The sequence below is a fragment of the Babylonia areolata genome, chromosome 7 (genome assembly GCF_041734735.1).
Source record: "Babylonia areolata isolate BAREFJ2019XMU chromosome 7, ASM4173473v1, whole genome shotgun sequence".
Lineage (NCBI taxonomy): Eukaryota > Metazoa > Mollusca > Gastropoda > Neogastropoda > Buccinidae > Babylonia > Babylonia areolata.
Genome location: NC_134882.1, coordinates 18,399,202 through 18,416,786, shown reverse-complemented (window position 1 = coordinate 18,416,786; position 17,585 = coordinate 18,399,202). Strand labels below are relative to the sequence as shown.

The following is a 17,585-nucleotide window of genomic DNA, read 5'->3' as shown; positions in this document are numbered from 1 at the left end:
TTCTTCTAATTTTAAATTTATTCATTTTTAAATGATGACATTCAAATGTGAAAAGTTATACCTTTAACTAGTAGTCAACAATCTTTCTCTCCTACCTTTTTATTTATCAATTTTTCAATAACGACATTCAATGTCAAAATGGATACTTTAACTAGAAGTCTTCAATCCTCCTCACAAACCTTTTTATCTATTCATTTATTCATTTTTTAATTAAAACATTCAAATGTGATAATGAATAGTCTGAGGAGAAATCTACTATAAGCAGAAAGTGTGAAGGACATTAAACAAAATATGTGTGTGTGTGCATCATAAAATAAACAAGAGAGGCAAGGCCTTCAAGACTCACTTGTGATACACTTAAAAAAAATCCAAGCTTTTTATGTATTGAGTATAATTTCAAAATGTAATGTTTAAGATGAGAAAAGATCAGTTTAAAGCAAATTAAGTCCCCTTGCATTAATTACAGAGTAATTTCCCATTTTTACTATCTGCACCAAAACGTTTGCAAAATAAATAAAACTTCCATGCTTAGCAAAAGAAGTTCCTGTTTGAACAAAAAATGATAATAATGACTGCTCTTGTTGTTGGGTCAGAATATCAGATCAAAGTGCCAAGTTTAGAGAATACAAAAAATATAAATATAACAGTAAATGCAGTTTAGGCTTCATTTTTTATTTTTTTGTGCCCATCTCAGAGGTGCAATATTGTTTTAAACAAGATGACTGGAAAGAACTGAATTTTTCCTATTTTTATGCCTAATTTGGTGTCAACTGACAAAGTATTTGCAGAGAAAATGTTAAAGTTTACCACGGACACACAGACACACACACACACACACACACACACACAGACAACCGAACACCGGGTTAAAACATAGACTCACTTTGTTTACACAAGTGAGTCAATAAATGAATAAATAAAATAAATGCACAATCTGATTCTAGAGAAGAAGAAAAAAAAAAACTATTTTAAACAAGAAGTTCCTCCTCCTGCACACTCACAGTCCTGAGAGGGGGGCCTCTCAGACCTCCGCCCTGAGGAGATGGATCCAAAGGCGGAGAATGCTCGGCGACTGCTGGTGAGCTGCTGGCTGAAGAACTCCTCCAGCTTTCCCACCAGCTTGATCAGGTCTGGTGTGGTGGACCTCGAGATCATCAGGTGGAACTGGTCCCACTCCAGGGCCCCGTTCACAAACAGGCTGGCCGCCCTGCAAGTACAGAAATGGGGAAGGTTGGGTTTTTATTCTCTTTTTCTGTTTTGTTCTTGTTTTTTGCTGCCTGGTGGTCCATTGATTGAGCTTCAGACACACGACACACTCCATGCCCACAGCATGATGCAAACCCATGCCCCCCATCTTCCCACAAATCGTCAGCTTCATCTTTCCGCAACACCTTACTGGTAGAAGCAGCTGAATAATGTATAGTAAAGTTGCTGCTTCATCATCTCCTTTTTTTCAGTGGCATTGCTCCCACACTGCTCATTCTGAACTCCCCATATACAAACACATCCGAGTTCGTTTGTCACAGTCCTAGCGCCAATAGTCCACAGGAAACTATTGATGTTCAGTGACCAGGAGGCCACACACCAGAGGAGACCCTGCACTGCTGCTGAGTCACACATAAACATTCACAAGTCCACATGTCCTCTCTCTACACACATAAACATCTACACACCCTCTCTCTACACACATGAACATCCACATGTCCTCTTCCTACACAAATAAACATCCACATGTTCTTCCCTACATACACAGACATTCACAGTTCTACATATCCTCTCCCTACACACATAAACATCTTTTCCCTAAACACAAGCATCCACATATCCTCTACCTACTCACATAAACATCCACATGTCCCTCCCTACACACATAAACATCCACATGTCCCCTTCCTACATGCATGAACATCCACATGTCTTCTCCCAACAAACATAAACATTCATGAGTCCACACATCCTCTCCCAACACACATAAATAAACACTCATGAGTCCATATATCCCCTCCCTACACATATAAACATTCACCAGTCCAGACATGCTCTCCCCTACACACACACACACACAATATCCTGTCACTTCACACACACTGCCGCACCGTGTTGTGGCGACGGGCACGTCCTCCCCATGCTCCTTCTCCACGTGCCACTCGTCGTGCAGGGACACGTCCAGACTGCTGAGGCGTGTCATGAGGACGCTGGAGCCCATGTAGTCCACCCGACCTTCAATGGCATACAGCGTCAGCCCTGCCCGGTGGTCTGGGTCCTTGCCCAGGTCAGGGTCCTCACTCACCTGCCCTGAACACACAGAGAGAACTCACTGACAATGCTGAATAGTTTGGGGTCCTCACTCACCTGCCCTGAACACACAGAGAGAACTCACTGACAATGCTGAATAGTTTGGGGTCCTCACTCACCTGCCCTGAACACAAAGACAGAACCCACTGACAATGCTGAATAGTTTGGGGTCCTCACTCACCTGCCCTGAACACACAGAGAGAACTCACTGACAATGCTGAATAGTTTGGGGTCCTTACTGACTTGCTCTGAACACACACAGAGAACCCACTGACAATGCTGAATAGTTTGGGGTCCTTACTGACTTGCCCTGAACACACACAGAGAACTTACTGACAATGCTGAATACTTTGGGGTTTTTACTGACATGCTCTGAACACACAGAGAGAACTAACTGACAATGCTGAATACTTTGGGGTTTTTACTGACTTGCTCTGAACACACACAGAGAACTCACTGACAATGCTGAATACTTTGGGGTCCTTACTGACTTGCCCTGAACACACAGAGAGAACTTACTGACAATGCTGAATACTTTGTGGTCCTCACTGACTTGCTCTAACCTCAACAGAAAAATCAGTAACAATGCTGAATAGTTTGAGGTCCTCACTGACTTGCCCTGAACACACAGAGAGAACTCACTGACAATGCCTCAAGGCCTAAGCGCGATGGGTTACGCTGCTGGTCAGGCATATGCTTGGCAGATGTGGTGTAGCGTATATCGGTATGTCCGATCGCAGTGACGCCTCCTTGAGCTACTGAAACTGAAACTGACAATGCTGAATACTTTGGGGTCCTCACTGACTTGCTCTGAACACACACAGAGAACTCACTGACAATGCTGAATAGTTTGGGGTCCTTACTGACTTGCCCTGAACACAAGCAGAGAACTCACTGACAATGCTGAATAGTTTGGGGTCCTCACTGACTTGCTCTAACCTCAACAGAAAAATCAGGAACAATGCTGAATAGTTTGGGGTCCTTACTGACTTGCCCTGAACACACAGAGAACTCTGTGATAATGCTGAATACTTTGGAGTCATCAGTCACCTGCCCTGAACACAGAAGAAACTCAGTGATAATGCTGAATACTGTGTGGTCCTTGCTAACCCGCCCTAAACACACAGAGAACTCTGTAAGAATACTTTGGGGTCCTCGCTCACCTGCCCTAAACACACAGAGAACTCTGTAAGAATACTTTGGGGTCCTCGCTCACCTGCCCTAAACACACAGAGAACTCTGTAACAATACTGTGGGGTCCTCAGTCACCTGCTCTAAACACACAGAGAACTCTGTAACAATACTTTGGGGTCCTCAGTCACCTGCTCTAAACACACAGAGAACTCTGTAACAATACTTTGGGAGCCTTGCTCACCTGCCCTAAACACACAGAGAACTCTGTAACAATACTGTGGGGTCCTCAGTCACCTGCTCTGAACTCAGAGAGAATTTGAACACAAAGGGAACTCAGTAACAATGCAGAATAGTTTTTGGTCCTCAGTCATCTGGTCTGAGCAAGCAGAGAACTCAGTAACAATGCAGAATAATTTAGGATATTCATTCACTTGCACTGAACACACAGTTTAGTAACAATGCTGAATACATTGGGGTGCTTACTCTCTGGCCCTAAGCGCAGAGAGAACTCAATAACAATGCTGGATACTTTGGAATCCTGAGTCACTTGGTCTGAACAAAGAGAAAATTGAAAGATTTCAACAAGAGCTTCCTATAAGTTGAAGTTTGGTCAAAATTCTACCCTATGGAAGGGCGCCGAGAAAAAATTACAAATGAATGTATGAGCCAGCTGCTGGACTGCAAGTCTTGACCCATGCATATCCTGGATTTTAGAATGACTGGGTGTGTCTTTACTTGTTCAGATGAAAGGTGTGGGTGTAATTCTTGCAGGATGCCCTACAGGTAAGTCTCATTTGATTTTTTAATTTATACCCCATGAAAAGGTGCCACCTCAGAATTACAAATTGAGAACTGAACCTCTGAAAGGCAGGAAAACATCATTTACAATTCTTTCAGTAACAATGTAGAATACTTTGGGATCTTCATTCATTTGGAATAGATAATAGAGAGTGCAGCCAATAGAGCTGCAGCTTGGAATAGATATACAGCTTTGTTAATGACCTCCCTTACTATGTTGCCTCCCTTCTGTATGCCTATGCAGCACCTTCTCTGAACAATGTGTCACTCACAGAAGGTGCTGAGGTCCTGCAAATCAATGGCCCCGCCCACAACTCCGCCCCTGGAGTCGAACGAGGACCCTCCCAGCCCTGCGCTGATCTTGAGGTTCTTGTGGCCGTTGCTGTCGATGGACAGGCGCCCCGTGCTCTTCACTTCTCTCGTCTTCCAGCTGAAAACAGGGCAACAGAACTAGAGATCAATTCCAACCTGACCAACCCTTTCACAAACAGAGAATGAAAGCTGAAAACAGGGCAACAAACAAGAGATCAGTTCCAACCTCAGTAACCCTTTCACACACAGAGAATGAAAGCTGAAAACAGGGTAACAAACAAGAGATCAGTTCCAACATCAGTAACCCTTTCACACACACAGAATGAAAGCTGAAAACAGGACAACAAACAAGAGATCAGTTCCAACCTGACCAACCCTTTCACAAACAGAGAATGAAATTCGTTGACTTGTTAAACAAATACCTAAACTTCACGAGCCACAATGGTAAAGCGCTAAGTATTACAGCCTGACAACATGGAGGAAGTAAGTTCAATCTCCATCAGAGGTGGGGTTTTTCACCCTTGGCTGGCTCCTACCCAGAGCTGAGTGTGCGATGGATTCATATGAGAAGACTGGGACCACACAATAAAGAGTCATCCACTTTACAGATGCGCCTTTGGGAGTGTTCCTCAAATTCCTGACAAACACTTCAGGCGTCTGTATCTCTCCGTCTGGTTGATGCTGGGATATATCATGAGAGTACAACTTTGTCATGTCGTCCCAAACATGAATGGAACCCTATAGCAGCATCTTCATCACCTCCATCAATATTCATCATCATCAAAATATATTTTCAGTACTTAAAGGGCATGTGATCATGAACAGCTAATATTGAAAGTGTATGTGAGGATGAACTTAACCTCAAAGGTTAAACACGATTTAGAATAAAAACAACAACAACCTAACAAAGAAATAAACCTCAAAGGTTAAACACAAATTAGAAAAAGAAAACAACAACCAAAAACAACCACTCAACTAAACCTCAAAGGTTAAACGTGATTTTAAAAAAACCAACAACAACAATCAAACAAACAACTAAACTTCAAAGGTTAAACACGACTTAAAAAAACACACAAGAACAACAACCAAACAAACAAGTAAACCTCAAAGGTTAAACACGACTCAGACAAACGAAAAAACAACAACAAAAAAAACACAAAAAAACCAACATCAATGAAACAACGAAACCTCAAACATTAAGAACAACTCAGAAAAACACAAAAAACCCACCACCACCAAACAAACAACTGGACCCTCAAAACTCACATGGTGTGGCCCATCACGTTGCTCATGTTGACTTCAACGTCCAGCCGGGACAGGTTGACGGCGAAGAGGACCAGGGTTTCCCAGGAGCTCATCAGGTTGACGCTCGGCTGCAGGGAGTTGCGGTGGCGCTGCAGGTCTGGAGACGTGTGCTTGCTGCGACTGCGACCCCCAGTGCCAGTACGGGACCCCGGGGGTTGAGCGCTGTCTTTGGTTGTGCCTGGCTCTGTCGTAGGGTACTGCTGTGCTGGGGCAGCTGTTCGACCTTCGTGTGAGTGGAGTGTTGAAAAGTTCATCACGTTCAGAGTGAATATTACCTTTGTGTGAGTGGAGTGTTGAAAAGTCAGTGTCATCACGTTCAGAGTGAATATTACCTTTGTGTGAGTTGAGTGTTGAAAAGTCAGTGTCATCACATTCAAAGTGTATATTACTTTTATGTGAGTGGAATGTTGCAAACTCGGTATCATCACGTTTTAAGTGCAAACGGTCTTTGTGTGAGTGGAGTATTGGCAGATTCAGTATCATCACATCTAAAGTATACATTAACTTTGTGTGAGTGGAGTGTTGGCAGAGTCAGTATGATCACATTCAGAGTGTATATTATCTTTGTGCGCATGGGATATTGTAAAGTCAGTGTCATCACATATGATTATATATTTACCTTTGTATGAGTGGAGTGTTTTAAAGTCAGTATCATCACATTCAAAGTGTATTACCTTTGTTTGAGTGGAGTGTTTCAAAGTCAGTGTCATCACATTCAAACTGTACAACACCTTTATGCGAGTGAAATACAGTATAATCACATTCAAAGTGTGTATATTACCTTTGTGAGAGTGGAGTGTTTCAAAGTCAGTGTCATCACATTCAGAGTGAATATTACCTTTGTGTGAGTGGAGTGTTTCAAAGTCAGTGTCATCACATTCAATGTGTGTATTACCTTTAAGTGAGTGGAATGCTGAAAAGTCAGTGTCATCACATTCAAAGTGTATATAATCTTTGTGTGAGTGAAGTGATTCAAAGTCAGTCATCACATTCAAGGTGTATATTACCTTTGTGTGAGTGGAGTGTTGCAAATTCAGTATAATCACATTTTAAGTGCTTATAGTTTTTAAGTGAGTGGAGTATTGGCAGTCAGTATCATCATATTTAAAGTATATGTTGCCTTTGTGTGAATGGGGTGTTGGCAGTCAGTATCATCATATTCAAAGTATATAATTACCTTCGTGCGAGTGGAAAATTACAAAGTCAGTGTCATCACAATTAAAATGCATATTCTGTAAAAGAATGAATGAAGACAAGATCTCCCCCAACCCCCCAAAAAGAAACCATGTGATCCTCATGCACTGTGTGTGTTTTGCAACACAAATCAATAAATTTATATATATTTTTTTAGATAATACAGTATTCTATAGTCAACACTACAAAGTTCTTTGAATATTTACAAATCATTATCTTGACCGTGGTATAAAGACCAAGATAATCAAACACTGCCTGCATATGTTTTTTCTGCCAAGTTAGCATACATTAGTTTTTGCTGGCAAGAAGTTTCAATGATAGCATTAATTCAGGATGTCGTGAAAAAACCCATTCTGATTAAGGAAAAGATCTGTTTAAAAAAAAAGCATGGATATGGGCCGGTTTTTACTTTGAGCAGCATTAGTACTGGATAACGCGCCATAGAAAAGTTATGAATTATCATTATTATTATTAAACCAGTTGTATGTGAACAAAAGCATTAAACATTAATACATGTATAAAGCTGTGGAAGGAGGGCACTAAGCATCAATGCCTTTCAGATGTGCAACTGATGGGAAAAGGAAGTGTTGCAAGCAGTTCTGGATGTCATAGGAGCTAATGTCACTGAAAAATTCCACACTCATTATTGTATTCTTGCATGTCTAACACTTCATAAACAACAAATTTGTACATCACACACGCAAAACTAATGCAGAACATAAAGAATGGAAACAGAATAGTGTTATACTTAAAGCAATACTTAAACAATGAAAGCGTAACTAAATCTACAAAGGTGCCCACAAAAGTACCAAATCATAACATTTAAATGATACCAAAAGACGCAAAAGTCATATCTTTCTCATGTCATATCTTTCTCATATGATATCAAAAGACACAAAAAGTCATATCTTTCTCATATGCTCTGGCTGTAGATCAAAATTAATTGAGAAATAATATTCGGCTGTAACATTGAGAATCACAAGTCACAAATGGATTTGTGTTTGTGTGCATATGTGTGCACCATCACACGCACACCTACACACAAAAACACACACACACTCACACACACACACACACACGTACACGCACACACACACTGCTTTCAATAACTGGGGGTCAAAAGCGCACTAAATCTGAGAAATGATGCAGAGATTCTGAGAGGTTTTCTGTGAACGCGACACATTTTTGGTCACAGGCTTCATGATCATACATGCTAGTCATTTCAGTAAGTCAAACTCTAGCCACCATGGCAACATGGTCAGCGTTGTGGACTGACAACTGGCAAGACGCATATTCAAGCCGCATCAGGGATGGGATTTTTCAGACTATGGATAATTCCTATCCAGAGCACAGAGTGCTTTAGGCTCAAAGACTACGGCAACAAAGCTGAGGGTCATCTACTTTACAGCTGGGTCTTTGGGAGTGCTTCTGAAAATACTGTGGCTGACTCCTATCCACGGCACAGATTGCTTTAGGCTCAAAGACTGGGACCACACAGGTGAGGGTTATCCACTTTACAGATAGGTCTTTGGGAGTGTTACTCAAAATTTCCTGACAAACACTGCAGATGACAGTAACCGTTAGGTCTGGTTGACATCGGGATGTGTAATGAAAGGAAGCGTTGAATAAAATTTTGTCACAAAGTCCCAAACCTAAACTGAACAACCACTGCAGCATCAACTCCATCCTTACCATCATTTGTCAACATTTTTTTTTTTAATCCCTAATTCTGTGGCCTTTCACATGATGTAGATGATGGAACAGCCAACACATAAAACGGCATCCAAAGGGATTCGCAGCTAGAAAAAAATTTGGGTGAAGCAAAGGGGGTGTGAAGGAAGGGAGTGGCTGAGACAATGTGGGTGAGAAGAGAGTGTGCGTGCCAGCATGCGTGCATGTGCACACACAGAGAGTCTGTCACTTAGTCATGTTTCTCCCAGTACTATCATTGCTGTACAAAGTAATCCCATGTAAAATAATGTGTGACAATATGGAAGCTTTTGTGATATTCCTTTTGGTCAAAGGTTCCAGCTATGAATCCCATGCTGGGCCTTTCACTGTACTGTCCAGTGGAGGATGCTCACATGCACTACCTTCTTCTTCTTCTTCTTCTGCGTTCGTGGGCTTCAACTCCCACGTTCACTCGTATATATGCGAGTGGGCTTTTTACGTGTATGACCGTTTTTACCCCGTCATGTAGGCAGCCATACTCCGCTTTCAGGGGTGTGCATGCTGGGTATGTTCTTGTTTCCATAACCCACCGAACGCTGACATGGATTACAGGATCTTTAACGTGCGTATTTGATCTTAAGCTTGCATATACACATGAAAGGGGTTCAGGCACTGGCAGGTCTGCACATATGTTGACCTGGGAGATCGTAAAAATCTCCACCCTTTACCCACCAGGCGCCGTCACCGTGATTCGAACCCGGGACCCTCACATCGAAAGTCCAATGCTTTAACCATTCGGCTATGGCGCCCGTCTACATGCACTACCACATGTGCACATATGCCTATAAAAGTAACAAATGTGTGTATTCAAAATTATTTCTCATTTTCAAAAAGTGACCCTCAAAAACTGACAAATGACAACCCTCCTCACCTGAGAATTTTACATCCATTCTCATATTTCAGGTCTATGGGTAACACACACACACACACACACACACACATACACACGAGCACTTCCCCTTATATACAAATAGCATCACCAAGACTGAGGTGATCATAGCCTGAATGTGAAGGTTGATATAACAAGGAATATACAAGCATGAAGCCAGATTTTAAGGGGAAGAGTGAGGGACATCTTCCTGCATTTGTACCGATTGGGGGATTTGCATTTCATTTCTTCACCTACTTGTTTTTGTACCCTAGATTTACAAACTTTTTTTTATGTATCACTGGCAACCTATAATGATTAATAAAATCATTTGATAAAAAAAAAGAGATTAACAACCGCCTGTTTAAATCATGAAACCCTGCACACAGAGACAACATAAACACCATTCATGTGAGTGAACAAAACAAAACAAAAACAAGCAAGCGCACACACCTCTCCGGCTAGCTATCTCATTCTTTAAGTCAGCACTAAGCTGAAACTTCAGCTTGTCGCCGGACGAGGCACGTCGGTGGTGGGTGCGTTTGGGGGGGGTGAGGGGGGAGAAGAGGTTGGTGATGGAGGGGGAGGACACAGAGTTCTGTGAGGTCAACACAGGGCGCTGCTGCTCCCCCATCGCCGCTGAGGAATTGGAGGAGGAGGAGTCGTCCATCTCTGTAAACAACATGCGTCACAGCAAAAAAACAACAACACTAAAAACAAAACAACACAACACAGCACACAACATTCAGCATGCTGGCAACATGTCAAAATGACTTGAAAATACACCACCATACAAGATTCAAGAAAGCAAAAATGTCAGCAACTTATTAAACCAAATAAATGCACATCACAACAATGTGGGGAAAATGTAGCTTGTTGCAAGCTTCTGAAAAAAAAAATGCCTAGACTACACTTACACTAATCGTACTATGGTTTTATTCCTCATCCCCCCACTTCCACTTCCTGCTCCTTTCTGTGGCTGAATATATAAACATCCCCAAGAGCTAGGAAACATCAATATGGGTCATGTTTGTGTTCAGTCCATAACAATTTACTTACGTATATGCAAACACACTAAGCAAACGCTGAATCTTCTCATCAAATGTGAGAGTGGTTTTTTTGTACACCCTTCACTTGCAAGTCAATAAGCATAAAACTCTTTTTTCTTATCTGTTACAGTGGTGTTTCTTATTACATGACAGCCAAATTTAGGTAATCATGAGTGGAATTCAGACTAGTTCTTTCAGACTAAAAAAGAGTCTAAAAAGGAAAACAAAAAGAACACACTTTCTACAGAATCCTGCTACTATTACTGCATTCAAAAACTATTAACTCATAAATCAAAGTTAGCTTTCTATTCTTCATAAATGCAAAAAAACCAAAAAGAACTTTAATCACAAAAAGAAAACTAAACAAAGATAAGTGCTCACAGGAGGGTTTTCCGATTAATGCAGGTGAAAACAACATCATCAACAACAACAAAAAAACCCACTACAAACCACAAAAAGCTAGCAATAAAAACAATAATTCTACCAAAGCAGTCCAGTCAAAAAAATCCAGACGGTGCTCACAGCATGAACAGAATATCCTACCTTCCCCCCCTGCCCTGGTCATACTGTCATCACCCAGGAACAGTCGCCGAGCCAGGTTCCGTCGGTACCACGCCTTGGGCAGGGACAGGATCTCCGACAGCCTCCGCATGTCATACTTGAATGACGCTTTGCCAATGTCACAAATCGCTGAAATTGTCAACAATGTCGCACAATGTAAATAAGGTGATGTTTGGAACCCCCAAAACAAAACCAAAAAAAAAAGCAAAAATTTCCAGTGACCTTTTAAATGTTTTTTTTGTTTTTGATAACTTCTGAATAAAAACAACAACATATTTGGAATTATTTGATGTAATCTGAGTCATTGCTACCATCAATGGTAGCCATACTGGATATAAACAACTGATTCCAGGTGATGGTCTTATTCTGCGCACAGTTTTGACTGCCACTCTTTCAGAGAATGCAAGGAATGTCCTCCCAAAATTATCAACAGTGGAGTTTAGTGGTAAGTACTGCCCTAACTGTTAGAAAAGGCAACACACTGATGCAAGATCAATGACGAATTGTACACTGCTTTTTTGTGTGCTCTTCTTTTCTACATCTATTTCAAACACTTTCCTCCTCTCTCCCTCTCCATCACACACACACACACACACATACACAGAGCTAACACTGACACACTCTCATGCAAAACACACACACAGACACACACACTCACACACTCTCATGCAAAACACACACACACACACGCGTGTGCGCGTGCGCACCCACATGCACAAAAACAGAGCTAACACACACACTCTCATAAAAAACACACAAACACAGACACACACACACAAACACACACACACACACGCACACGCACACACACACAAACACATGCAGAAACACACACACACACACAACACACGCACACATACCAGAAAATCGCACAACGGTGGACTTGATCTGGGGGTCTAGCTTGGACGAGGAGCCATCTCCCACGGGGAAGATCTCCATTTTGCGGGTGCGTGAGATGTTGACCCTGATGAACTCCACGTTCAGACTGAGAGAGTCCTTGCCGGCCATCTCCATGAAGCTAGCCCCATGCTCCAGAATGCTCCCTGAAAATGTTCACACTGTCCCAAATCAACAGACTGATGACAACAGAGCATTAAAAGGTACCATGGCCATATCTCCATGAAGCTAGCCCCATGCTCCAGAATGCTCCCTGAAAATGTTCACACTGTCCCAAATCAACAGACTGATGAAAACAGAGCATTAAAAGGTCCCATGGCCATATCTCCATGAAGCTAGCCCCATGCTCCAGAATGCTCCCAGAAAATGGTTCACATGTTCTAAATGAACAGACTGACAACAGAGCATTAAAAGGTCCCGCGGCCTTATTTCCATGAAGCTAGCCCCATGCTCCAGAATGCTCCCTGAAAATGTTCACACCGTTCTTAATGAACAGACTGATGACAACAGAGCATTAAAACGTCCCATAGCCTTATCTTCATGAAGCTGGCCCCATGCTCCAGAATGCTCCCTGAAAATGTTCACACTGTTCTAAATGAACAGTCTGATGACAACAGAGCATTAAAACGTCCCATGGCCTTATCTCCATAGCTAGCCCCATGCTCTAGAATGCTCCCTGAAAATGTTCACACTGTTCTAAATGAACAGTCTGATGACAACAGAGCATTAAAAGGTCCCATGGCCTTATCTCCATTGCTAGCCCCATGCTCCAGAATGCTCCCTGGAAATGTTCACACATTCTTAATCAACAGACTGAAAACAACAAAGCATTAAAAGGTCTCATGGCCTTGTTTCCATAGCTAGCCCCATGTTCCAGAATGCTCCCTGAAAATGTTCACACTGTTCCAAATCAACAGACTGAAAACAACAAAGCATTAAAAGGTCCCATGGCCTTATCTCCATAGCTAGCCCCATGCTCTAGAATGCTCCCTGAAAATGGTTCACACATTCTAAATGAATAGATTGACAACAGAGCATTAAAAGGTCACATAGCCTTTCATGGCCATCGAGGCAGGAGCATCATATCCTTGGCTTGGCATAGGCAGGACCCAGTCCTGTTCTTCCACTGTTTTAACCTAACCTAACTGAAGTCAGGTGCTTATTCACACCTGGGCGAAGTGAGGAAAATCAGAGTAAGGTGCCTTTCCCAAGGACACAACACCATGCTGAAACAGGGCTTCGAACCCTGATTAGCATGCACACCAGAGCAGAAATCAACACCTGACAGGCTGTGCCACAGTGCCTCCCTTTGCATTAAAGGAGGAGAAAGTCAAATTTGTCGTGGGTGGAAAATACATCACAGAAACTTTGCACCTATTACAGATGTCCTTGCTTCAAAACTTTTAAAACTTTAGCACATAAAACACATACCATTATCAACAGCCAGAATTATATGAGGATATAAATAATACCATGATCTACTTTTCATTGTCAATCAGTCTCGTAACCCTGAGTGGTGTTCTGGAGGCACTACTGATGACTCTGACAATCTTCTGCCATCACAGAAAAGATTAAATGATTAATTCAACGATTTCCATCTCTTTAAAGCTACCCTTTTGTGAATCCAAGTCAAACATAAATTCCATATGGGAAATTATAGAACTCACCTTTCAACAATTTCAAACTTCTCACATTATGTTTTTCCTAGCAAATTTTTAAATGCCTATCTACCATTCTTTTTTTATATATGTGATTTGGCTTTCTATTTTTTCCAAACCTCAGTACTCATTCTACTTATTCTACTTCCTTCAATAAAGAAAATTCACTCAATCAAGGAAATTGATTAATAAAAGGGTAAAAGATCTAACAGCCTTTTTACAGCCATCAGAAAAGTGAATTCATATCCACTGTGTTTATGGCTCCGCATCAGAAAGTGGGGCCCAACCCTCTGCTTCTCCCATTTCAACCATCCCCAACTGAAGCCAGACACCCATTCAAGCACCTGGTGGAGTGGGGAAAATCAGAGTGATGTGCCTTTCACAAGGACACTACACTATGCCAAAACAGCCTCAAATCCTAATAACTGGAGAGTACTGGATCAGAAGTCTAATGCCTGACTAACACTGTCATGGCACTTCAACTATATTTGATTAACAAATAGTAAAGTGGTCTCTCCTTTCACAAGGTACACAACTTCAAGTCAATGCTGCTTATGCTATCAATTCAGCTAGCACACAGGTGAACGAAATTATATTTCAATAATCAATTCCCCCTAATCACTGTTACTCATTCCTTTCAACTCACCGAGATAGGAGCGCTGGCCCCCGCTGTAGGAAGGGGACCCTTGGAAGAAGCGTCGCTGACCACCGCCGTAAGGGTGGAAGATGTAGAGGGAGAAATCTGACAGACACCCCGTCACACTCAGACCCCCAGAGTTGGTGTTTGCAGTGCCCTGACAGTCCGACACCGTGCTACCCAGTCGAGCCCGGCCGCCACCCTGGTTACCACTGGTATGACGTTCACGCCCTCCGGAGGACAGGCGCTTACCCACTGTGACAGGCAGAATCAGTTTCAAAGTGGTGTCAAAGATGGTACATTAAAAAAAACAAAAAAAACATTAAAGGTCCCATAGCCTTTATGGCCTTTGGGGCAGTGATCTCATACTTGCCGTGTCGAAGGCATGGCACAAGACCGCAGGGCCCAGTCCCCTTCTGCTGCTTTAACCTTCCACAGCAAGAGTCAGGTTCCCATTCACACCTTGCCAGAGTGAGGAAAAGTGAAGTAAAGTGCCTTTCCCACAGACAGGAACAGGACTGTCATTTTATGCCATACATCCTCATAAGTGAACCTGTAGTGTAGTGAAGCGTAGTGCAGTGTAGTGTATGTACTTTTTGTCAGAACAGATTTCTCTGTGTGAAATCGACTGTTCTCCCTATGAGAGCATGTCACCACCATGCAGCACCACACGTAATTTTTCTTCTTTTCTGTCTGAGTATGTTTTCTATCACAGTGGACTTTTCTTCCAAATTTTGCCAGGGACAACCCTTTTGCTGCCGTTGGTTCTTTTATGTGCACAAAGTTCATGATGACTGGTAATATAAGAGAATATGTACAGCTGCTTGTTGTTTTGTAACACCATGCATTCAAGAACATAAAGCAATCGGGAGCGCAGTGCATCAAGAGAGAGCCATCCATCACCCCCATGAACTGGCAGGAGATGAAGCGCATGGAGTCGGCCCCTCCCTCCATCATGGCCAAGAAACAGTCAGGTGGAAACCATGAAGAATGGACAAAAAGGTAAATCCACTGGGTTATTTTTGTGCTTTAAATCAGTGTGGAAAGACTGTGGTAGACAGTCAGTAACACTGGTGGATAGACTTCAAAATAGAACTACCAGTGGATTTGAAAACATCTCTAAAAGAATTCCATGTTTGTACTAAATATCTGTTAACAAAATCATACTGTATTTACCTCATTGCCATTTACAAGCCAGAAATTGGTTTTGAATGTGGCATGCGCTGCCATACATCAAATGCAAAAGCATGTTTCTTGATAGTTTTCCATTTCACCATTGATGGATCACTTATTTTATTTCAACAAGGTGGGTCAGTATACTCATTCCATTTTGCCACAGATAGATCACTTATTTGATTTTAACACAGTGGTTCAGTGTACTCATTTCATTTTGCCATTGACAGATCACTTATTTGATTTCAACACAGTGGGTCAGTATACTCTTTCCATTTCACCATTGACTGATCACATATTTGAATTCAACACAATGGCTCAGTATATTCATTTCAAGCTGCTGAATGAAGCTTATGACTTAACAAAACTCATCCAAATTTGGCAGAACTCCATCTAAAAGCTGGTATCTTTCAAACTAGGTTTATTCAAAAGTTGATCTATTGTGCAGAGGCACCTTTGTGACTGCATCTGCATGTGCATGCATGCACGTATGAGTGTATCTGAGATACACACTTTTTGCATTTGCACAGCATATATTGATCCTCATGATTCACAAAGCCATAAAGTGATCCCACTATGCAGCTGTACCCTTCACTGCACACACACACACACACACACACACACACACACACACACACACACACACACAGAGGACAAACCAGCATCACTCACATTTGGGCTTGGTGGGAGGCGTGCCATCAGGCAGCAAACCTTCCACGTCGGTCTTCTTTGTAGAGAACACCAGCTCCAGTGAGGGCACTTGCAGCAGGCATTCCACACGGGAGATGGGCTGACAGTTAAATCGGATGGTGGACGGCTGCACCTGCAAACCCATAAAGATGTGAAAGGAGAAACCAGACACATCCACTCACCGATCAACAGTGCCTGCACTTACATATAGATAAATAATTCCATGCAGGATCTGTTGCTATCATTCTAACTATTTGAAATCATCCTCATGTATGAACAGATCAACACCATCACTGTACCTTAATGCTAATGACCATGTGTCCACAAAGTAGAAAGTTCCTCCCATGTTTAGAATTTTAGAAGTCCTTCTCAACAAGGGTAACAAGCAACATTGACTGTTCTCATATAAATCTCTATTTTCTGAAAATGAACAGATTGTGGATGCTGTGTAAAAATGCATATCAGTATTTGTCATTAAAAAAATCTGTAAAAAGTGAACTATTTTTCTTGGCATAATTTTTGTCTTTTTGCAGCCACACCAGTGTTGTTTTCTGAAATATCTATCTATCTTTACATGTATATGTATAGATATATGTATGTATCTATGTATGTGTGTGTATGTGTGTTTGTGTATTTATGCATTGTTTGCAATCAAGAAAGCATGTATGGATGCATGTATGGATCCATATGTTTGTTTGTATTTTTATGTACTATAGGATTATGTTTGTGTGTTTGTATAGGTGTATGTAAAGTATCTATCAGTGCGTGTATTTACTTTACAAGATTGTAATCTTGTTGCTTGCAACTGATTCCCGTTCCCTTTAGTCAATTGACAACAGACAGAAAAGCCAGTTCCAGAGTGCTGAAGGTGCTTGAGCTTTTTTCGAGGGCGTTATTTTAGGGGTATACCTAAATCAGCATGGTTGAAAGCCGTGGACATGTGATTACAAAGAATGGGAAAATGCCTGAAAGCTGAGGGAGAAAACATTGAAAAGGTGGTAAAGTCTTTTTTGTTTTTTAATGTGTAATTTTACTCAAACAACTATTGAAATGCCCTTTGTGCAACGGTGTTATCTGCAGTTACTATTAACAGTATTATTTTTGCTACAATAACTACCAGTATCATTAGTAGTAGTAATATTTATCAGCTTTTGCTGTTCTGCTTCTGATTACACAGAGGTACTAGACTTTGCTTGTTATTTCATTATCTCTTGCTTTGACAGGTTTCACAATTTGATCTAAAACTGAAATGGACACAAAACTTTAATTTACTTTTTTTTTTT

The 17,585-nt window shown here is 41.6% G+C and overlaps 1 protein-coding gene across 6 annotated transcripts in view; it reads right to left on the bottom strand.

Moving 5' to 3' along the window:
* The window catches only part of LOC143283773 (bridge-like lipid transfer protein family member 1), a 103,073-nt gene that overhangs the window by 7,876 nt on the left and 77,612 nt on the right, over nucleotides 1-17,585 (bottom strand). For 5 of the 6 annotated variants that reach the window (XM_076590119.1, XM_076590120.1, XM_076590121.1 and 2 more), the window contains 9 exons: nucleotides 16,285-16,435; nucleotides 14,449-14,694; nucleotides 12,108-12,290; nucleotides 11,230-11,376; nucleotides 10,091-10,309; nucleotides 5,806-6,067; nucleotides 4,500-4,657; nucleotides 2,097-2,295; nucleotides 1,002-1,207 (listed from right to left, as the gene is read on the bottom strand). In XM_076590119.1, coding sequence (XP_076446234.1) covers nucleotides 1,002-1,207; nucleotides 2,097-2,295; nucleotides 4,500-4,657; nucleotides 5,806-6,067; nucleotides 10,091-10,309; nucleotides 11,230-11,376; nucleotides 12,108-12,290; nucleotides 14,449-14,694; nucleotides 16,285-16,435 — 1,771 coding nt within the window. The remainder of the gene's footprint in view (nucleotides 1-1,001; nucleotides 1,208-2,096; nucleotides 2,296-4,499; nucleotides 4,658-5,805; nucleotides 6,068-10,090; nucleotides 10,310-11,229; nucleotides 11,377-12,107; nucleotides 12,291-14,448; nucleotides 14,695-16,284; nucleotides 16,436-17,585) is intronic. The other variant, XM_076590123.1, reaches the window with a different exon arrangement.